General features: G+C 46.6%; 1 protein-coding gene across 1 annotated transcript in view; it reads right to left on the reverse strand.

Annotated features, from left to right (window-relative positions):
• Positions 1-4,252, reverse strand: part of CPE (carboxypeptidase E) — an 82,379-nt gene extending 78,127 nt beyond the window's left edge. Inside the window, exon 1 of the mRNA XM_075860270.1 lies at positions 3,739-4,252. Within this exon, the coding sequence (XP_075716385.1) occupies positions 3,739-4,021 (283 nt within the window). The 5' untranslated portion in view covers positions 4,022-4,252. The remainder of the gene's footprint in view (positions 1-3,738) is intronic.
• Between the last annotated feature and the right edge of the window lie 4,232 nt (positions 4,253-8,484).

Raw genomic sequence — 8,484 nt, forward strand, 5'->3', positions numbered from 1 at the left:
CCTGCGTATTGTTACACATAAATGCGGAATTAATTTTGAGTGGGAGGATGCTGATGGCGGCACAGTATAAGAGGTAATAGAAATACATAAGAGGTTCATAAGAGGCTAGCGCAGCACTGCCGGGCGGCTCCTAATGATGTCAGGTGCCGGCACCATTGAGCCAATAAGGCTCTATGGGCAGCGCCCGAGGGCCGCAAAGGACAGAGGACAAAGTAGGAGGGAGACAAGTGTGTGGCAGTGGCCAGGTCAGAGTCCTCACAGGAAGGAAAAGCTGGAGGTAAGGAGATAGCCAGGACGGCTGTGGTCCTTTCCCTATGCCATCAATCCCCTTCCTCCATTGCCTCCTCCTCATTTATCACCGTTCCCCTATCCCCTGCATTTATTTGCCCCTGTGTATTGTCCAATAGTGTGATCCTCTAGGGTCATTTGCCACTCCTCCATGTCTTCTGCTGACCCCATCACCTCCCCACAAGGGGTCTCTCTTTTTCTCCACCTCATCCATTTGCTCGTGTTCTTATCTGGGTTCACAGGCTGCGGTTAAAAAGCTTCTTTTTTTTCCCTGGAACTGTGGCAAATCCGTACCATTTTGTTGCACATTTTGGAAAAATTGTGACATTGTGCGATTTTGACACAATTCCAGGCAAAAATTTTTTTTTTTTACCGCTACCTGTGTACCCAGCTTGACTGGAATGGGATCTGTATAAATCCCACCTGACACTGCTGCACATTCATTTTTAATGGAGATAAAGAAAAAAAAAATCATTATGTGTGTATATAACACATCTATTTTATTTGGACTGTGCATGTTTGTGTTTTGGGGAGGCGATGTATAGTACTTCTGGAAAATGGAGTGTGACCTCTTGTCTTTTTGAGACAACCCCTTTTAAAAAGGAGCAACAGCGGTAATGCCCTGATTTTCCCGGGGGATGCCAGCCAGGCATTTACCCTACAGTGGCTGGGAATTGTACAGTAGTATTACATGGTGGCCATTTATGTAATAGATGGACTGCCTGAGTGTGAGCCGCTCTCAGACCCCGCTCTACGATGTCCATATGCAATAGGGCTTATGCACAATGGTTGTTTTTCATAAGACAACCCCATTAAATGGATTTTCCAGCTTTATTTCCGTTAATTCCAGATGCCTTGAAGAGCCATTACTTCCACTGACAGCTACTTTTAATAGGGCGTTCTCTTCTCACTGGTCTGGGCTTAAAAACTACAGTTCCCATGATGCCTCTCTGTTGCTCTCTCGCTCACCCTACCCCTTCCCTCCTTCGAGAGGGGTAAAACGGAGCATGTTATTAGGTAAATAGTAAATGTAACATCTTTGTAAGATTGATTGATTTATAAAAAAATTTAAAGCCAAATAAGGCCCCATTCACATCACGTTTGTGCTATCCGCCGGGGGTATACGTTTTTAAACACTAAAAAAAGTATGGAAACGTATTGCTCGGCGTATACATAGACTAGAACGGGTCAAACGTAGACCAAAATATCATGTTTGTCATGGTTTACGTTTGAATACTGTTTTTTGAAAGTAATGAAAAGCAGAGTCTGCTACGCTATTCTATACATCAAAAAAAAGTATATGCGACGTAACTTTTTTTTAGCATTGATCTCAATGGATGACGTATGCAAATGTAATGCTATACGTTTGTATCCGTTTGAATACAGTAAATCAGTGTTTGTTTTCAGTTATAAGAGTGGTGCATGGACTATTGGGTGGTAGCAGATAGAAAAGAATTGGAAAAAGACTCCACAATTGACATAACCGGGTATAGATATACAAGAGATATCGCATTACAGTGTGTGTACCGTGCTGTATATCCGCACACCCAATCATCAATTGTGTAGCTTCTGTGGATGACAGCCGCGGTCACTACCAGTGGGAAATCACACAGAGGCCTCCGCACCATCTCTCTGCTCAGCCAATATTGTTTGATGTTCATCTTCATGCAAAAATAATTGCCATAATCTTTTATTATTTTACAGAGATCTTTAAGATGAAAAATTCTAACCACATGTTATTTGCGTCCTCTGGAGAAAAATTCATTCTGAATTTATTTTCTTTTGAAGTGAGAGTATTCCTCATGCATGTCTTAGGGACTGTTCACATCAGCGTTCGGTTCCGTTGATGGGTTCCGTCAGACCTTTCCGTTGGGGGAACCCTTCAACAGAAAGGCAAACCAAAACCATAGCTTTCCATTAGCATTACCATTGATTTCAATGGTAATGCTTCCATTGCTGATTGTTTCCATTTGTTCCCATTCCGTAAGGTTTCAGGTTTTTTTGCGGAAACAATAGCGCAGTCGACTGTGCTATGGATTCCACCAAAATAACGGAAACCTTACGGAACGGTGACAAACGGAAACCATTAGCAACGGAAGCATTACCATTGAAATCAATGGTAATGCTAATGGAAAAGCTATGGTTTCTGTTTGCCTTTCCGTTGAAGGGTTCCCCCAACGGAAAGGTCTGACGGAACCCATCAACGGAACCGAACGCTGATGTGAACAGGTCCCAAGACATGTTTAAAAATACAACACGCCTTTTCAGTTTGTTACTATGTGCAATGCAGAAAAATCTATTGCTATCTGGAAACTGTAAACAAGCAGGCTAGCTGCTGCTGTTGCCAGATCTTATTATGGCTTCTGTGAATTCCCAGATCATGGGGTTTATACACATAATGCTCATTAATATCCAAATAGACCCATTAACATATCAATAAGCAAGAACTACATTTAGGAATAAGTTAGGCTATCGTGTAAGTGATGTAAGTGATACAAGCAGACCCACAGAGACAGAATAAAAATAACAGATCTGTCAACAGGAAATTTGTTGATGGTTTCCAGGCACCAGAAGGAATCATGTAAAGCCCTGCTGGGCCTCCAGAGCTAGTCATGTTATGTAGGAGTCAGGGGTGGTTCTTGACGCACTACCCTGCGGTGGAGCAACGAAGAAGCAGCCTAGTGATGGACCTTCAGACCAGGGCCTGGTAATACTTCAGGAGTAGGGGAGCACCCTGACTCGGGGAACACTCAGATTCACAATTTTTACAGTAAAATATTTTAATTAAAGCTGCCATTAAATAAATAAATAACGTATGTATAGGGGGCTGGAGAGAATGCAGCCTGTCCATAAACCACCTGTGGTGAACCTGGTCCCTTGTCTTCTGGTTGGATGTAGTGGTGATATCTGTTATATGACGGCCGGGGGGGCCTAAGCTGTCACTCCACCTCTACCTCCTGATAAATCCGACCTGCTGTTAATCCTATAATGCTCCAGTGTAGATTATATAGCACTTCTCGGGCTGCACCTGCCATCATACAGTGCAGGGGAATACTCATCATCACAGAGTAAGCAAATCATGTTCCGATGTAGCAGAGCCAAATTTGTGAATTTGTCTTTGAGGCTTTATTGTTTTTGTATGGCGATAACTCTCAGTCGCACGTCATAAGTCGTTTCTAATTCTCCATGTCCATTCAGATATCATTTTTTTCTTTAGCATTATTTTTTAAGTGTTTTTTTTCCCCCAAATGATGTGACTTTTTGTATTTAACAGATCACACTATTTTCATAACTCTAAAAAAAAAATGACTTTAAAATCACATGGCATTGCACCTATGACCATTGAGCTCTATATACGGTACCCTACACACTCAGCTCTGCTACATCTGGTTTATACGTAACAGATGATGTCGCAGCAGACCCTGCCGTGTATCATGGTCATCCACTTACCGGGCTCATGTTCTCCGGGCTTATCCGACATCTCAATGACCAGCAGCTCCCGGCCCTCGGAGCTCCGTCCCACCGTGTAGATCCTACTGATGGACGGACACTGCAGCCATACCGCCACCAGCGCCTCCCGCAGCTCCGGATACCGGTGATACTCAAACGAGATGCCGCCCGGTTCTCTGCTCAGCCTCCGCCGCCTGCCCTGAGCCTCAGAGGAAGAAGAGGGAGAGCAGCCTAGGAGAAGTAGCAGCCCGCAGGCGGCCAGACACACGGAGCCCCGCACCATCTTTACCTGTCTGCTAGCGGAATACGGAATGGCCGCGTAGAACGGTAATGTCAGTGCTGTGTAGCGGCGGCTGTTACCTCATGTGATGGACGTGTGCTGCGGTGTGTCCTATAGCTAGTGTGTGCCCTATGTGCTCCTCCAGGTCCTCTGCTTCTTCCCTTTGTCTCCTTATCTCTGTCACTGTCTTCTGCTGTTCTCCAGCCCTCCTCCTCCTACTCTTGTGTATCATCCTCCTCCTCCCCATCCTCCCCTCACCTTCCCACCCTGATCCTGCTCTCTCTGCAGACTCCCCCTACAAGCAGCTGTGGTGGATGGGATGAAGGTGTCAGAAAATAGGGTGACAGCCCTCAGCGCCCACATTATTTGTATTTACATATACACTTCATATATTAATGTTTTCCTTTTGGGGTGTAGAAAATACATCAATCCTTTAGTCCATTGTCAGGACCCATTCATATATAGGGGAACGTCCTGGTACAGACCTGCACCACTGCCACCGGAAAAATGGCAAAATAATATATGTTTTTGTTATAAACATTTTATTTCCCCCCCCCCCCCCCCCCCAGCATTGGTGCCATATAAAATGGCATAATAGTACCACCTATCAATATCAGCCTCCCTGACGTGCATTTTCCAGGTTGAAGGACATGAATACCAGGGAGGACTTGCTGTGGTTTAGGAAATAAAGCACAACCCCTAATAAACATGTGGTTTATTTAACATCTGGTCAGATCCTCATGAATCGCATACAGACTGAGGCCAAGATGAGGATTCTAGAAGACAAAGGAATAGGAATCTATCAGCAGCTTCTACTCAAGGTTGGGATGAGGGGCAGAAGAGGCAGCCGCCTATGTCTCCTTTATCTAAGCAGCACATCAGGATGCCATAACTCCCAACTTTCAATGATCGTACAGAAGGGCAAATTAAGGGCAAACTTTTTGTAACATTAAGCCACGCCTCTAACCCTACCCAATCCCTGTCTAATGCACACCTAGTTGTCTTTGTGCCCCTACAATGTATCATGCCCTAGAGTACACGCAGTACACACAGTATCATGCCATAGTAGTGCCCCCACACAATATTTAGCTTTCATAGTGCCCCCACACAATATCATAGTCCCACAGTTATCCCACTCAATGTAATGCCCCCAATGTAATGCCCCCATAGTGTCTACACACAGTATCATGCCCCATAGTGCCTGCACTCAGTATTATGCCCCCATAGTGCCTGCACACAGTATCCTGCCTTCATAGTGCCCGCACACAGTATCACGGCCCCATAGTGCCTGCATACAGGGCCGGCCTTAGGGGTGTGCAAGCTGCGCCTTCGCACAGGGCGCATCCCTCCAGCAGATGGAAGGGGGCGCTGCACTGGCTCCCTTCCCCTGCTTGTTTCAGAAGCACCCGGGCCCGACGACTCAGCAGTCGTCTTTCCTGCCCGGGCGTTTCTTCATTTAGTGCCGTTGCTACCGCTGTAGCTGCCATAGCCATGAAGGAGCGTAATCCCCGTGTGGCCGGGGATTCCGCTCCTGGAGCGTTCCTTGATGTCTCTATCCATATATGTATAGTGACATCAATGGAAACTCCTGCAGGTGCAGCAGAATCCCCGTCCCGGCCACACAGGGAATCCGCTCCTTCAGGGAGCTACAGTGGCGCTATCTACAGGAAGGTTGGGGGGTTTGCTATCTACAAGGGGGCTGTGGGCTGTGTGGAACTACCAATCAGGGGGCTGTGGGCTGTGTGGCACTACCAACCAGGGGGCTGTGTGGCGCTACCAACCAGGGGGCTGTGTGGCACTACCAACCAGGGGGTTGTGTGGCACTACCAACCAGGGGGCTGTGGGCTGTGTGGCAATCCCTACCAGGGGGCTGTGTGGTGCTCCCTACCAGGAGGCTGTGTGGCGCCCTATACAGGGGGCTGTGTGGCGCTCTCTACAGGGGGCTGTGTGGCGCTATCTACAAGGGGGCTGTGTGGCGCTACCTATGAGGGGGCTGTGTGGCGGTACCTACGAGGGGGCTGTCTGGCGTTACCTACAAGGGGGCTGTGTGGCGCTACCTACAAGGGGGCTGTGTGGCGCTACCTACAAGGGGGCTATCTGGCGCTACCTACAAGGGGCTGTGTGGCGCTACCAACAGAGAGAATCTGTGAGTGGTGGGCTGATGGCCATTTTACTGTTAGTTGGGGGCTGATGGTCATTTTACTGTGAGTGGCGGGCTGATGGTCATTTTACTGTGAGTGGGGGGCTGATGGTCTTCAAGTGGTTTCCGCTTCTGACCTCCAATTGAAATTAATAGGAGGCAGAAAATACCTGCAGGCTGCACACAGTATTATGGCCCCATAGTGCCTGCACACAGTATCACGTCCCCAAAGTGCCCTCACATGGTATGATGCCTCTACAGTTTCTCCACACAGTGTCAGGCCCCGATATTGCCACCCACACAGTACAATGGCCCCATAGTGCCCTCCACACAGTTTAATGCTCCCCACACACAGTATAATGCCTCCGTAGATCCCCTCACAGACAGTATAATTCTCCATCTAGCCCCGTTTCCACAACAAATGGAAGAGAACCCTCTGTAGTTTCTACTCTCATCTGTGCTGTGTATAGCTCAGCGCAGACAGGCGTGATGACGTTACTGAATGGCACCAGCCTGCACCAAACCACTCACGGCAGACGTCACATTGTGAAGGGTGGAGCAGGGAGCTGACGACTCCCTGCTACACCACGGTATTCAACTGTATCTGCCTCCTGAGGCATGTTAAAGAGGCTCTGTCACCACATTGTGCAACCCCTATCTGATATTGCAGCAGATCGGCGCTGCAATGTAGATTACAGTAACGTTTTTATTTTTAAAAAACGAGCATTTTTGGCCAAGTTATGACCATTTTCGTATTTATGCAAATGAGGCTTGCAAAAGTACAACTGGGCGTGTTTAAAGTAAAAGTACAACTGGGCGTGTATTATGTGCGTACATCGGGGCGTGTTTACTACTTTTACTAGCTGGGCGTTGTGTATAGAAGTATCATCCACTTCTCTTCACAACGCCCAGCTTCTGGCAGTGCAGATCTGTGACGTCACTCACAGGTCCTGCATCGTGTCGGCACCAGAGGCTACAGATGATTCTGCAGCAGCATCGGCGTTTGCAGGTAAGTCGATGTAGCTACTTACCTGCAAACGCTGATGCTGCTGCAGAATCAACTGTAGCCTCTGGTGCCGACACGATGCAGGACCTGTGAGTGACGTCACAGATCTGCACTGCCAGAAGCTGGGCGTTGTGAAGAGAAGTGGATGATACTTCTCTTCAGAAAGCCCAGCTAGTAAAAGTAGTAAACACGCCCCGATGTACGCACATAATACACGCCCAGTTGTACTTTTACTTTTCAACACGCCCAGTTGTACTTTTGCAAGCCTCATTTGCATAAATACGAAAATGGTCATAACTTGGCCAAAAATGCTCGTTTTTTAAAAATAAAAACGTTACTGTAATCTACATTGCAGTGCCTATCTGCTGCAATAGCAGATAGGGGTTGCACAATCTGGTGACAGAGCCTCTTTAACTTCCAGCCAATGTCCGCAGCGTTTTTTTCCCCCAAAAAACGCCAGTATAAACGCCACGGAAAACATGTGAGGGCACCCAAGATAATAAAACCACCAATAACACCATTTAAAAAAAAAAAACACACACATTTTACATTTTAACCAGGCTGCCATTTTTACATGAGTTTTTTCATGCCGTTTAAAATCACAGAAATAAATCTAGAGTATGTGTAATGAAGGCCTAATACCAGTAACCCTGTGTAGTGTTTCCTAAGGTAGATGTCTAAACCTTTCTTAAAGCGTACCTAACTTTCCAGGAGACTTTCAGAATAAGCTGTCATATGTGTGTACATGAGGAATAAGACTATTTCTTAGAATTACAGTATATGACTTGCATTCTGCATGACTTAGCAGTTTTCTCTTTTCCAGGCATTATCTCTATTTCTCAGTTATCTCTGAGCTAGTGGGCGGAGACTAACTGCTATCATGTCTTCTATACACTGCACACATAGAAGAGAATCCTGCTCTCCTATCTCTATCTATTAAATATATATATAGCTTCAGCAGCATGGAAAATATCATACAGCAGTAATGAGCAGCGTAACTGAGAATCCAGCACTGAGGTGACATATAACACTTACCATGAAGCTGCGCCACATTTGTTTGCAGGGCCGATTCTAGCTTTTCTGCTACCTAAGACGAAAATGTAAATGGCGCCCCCTGATCTTAATTAACATCCCCCTGGCGGTTCTACATCAATACCAGCCTCCTCCAACTCTTTCATATGCGCGGTTGCCTTGTCAGAAAACACCTCGGTGCACGGTGCGTGCCTATGCAATAGCACATCCGAGAAAGTTGGAGGAGACTGGTAGTGATGTAGAACAGCCAGGGGGATGTCAATCAAGCGTGGAATGGTGGGTTTGGAG

The sequence above is a fragment of the Rhinoderma darwinii genome, chromosome 1 (genome assembly GCF_050947455.1).
Source record: "Rhinoderma darwinii isolate aRhiDar2 chromosome 1, aRhiDar2.hap1, whole genome shotgun sequence".
Lineage (NCBI taxonomy): Eukaryota > Metazoa > Chordata > Amphibia > Anura > Rhinodermatidae > Rhinoderma > Rhinoderma darwinii.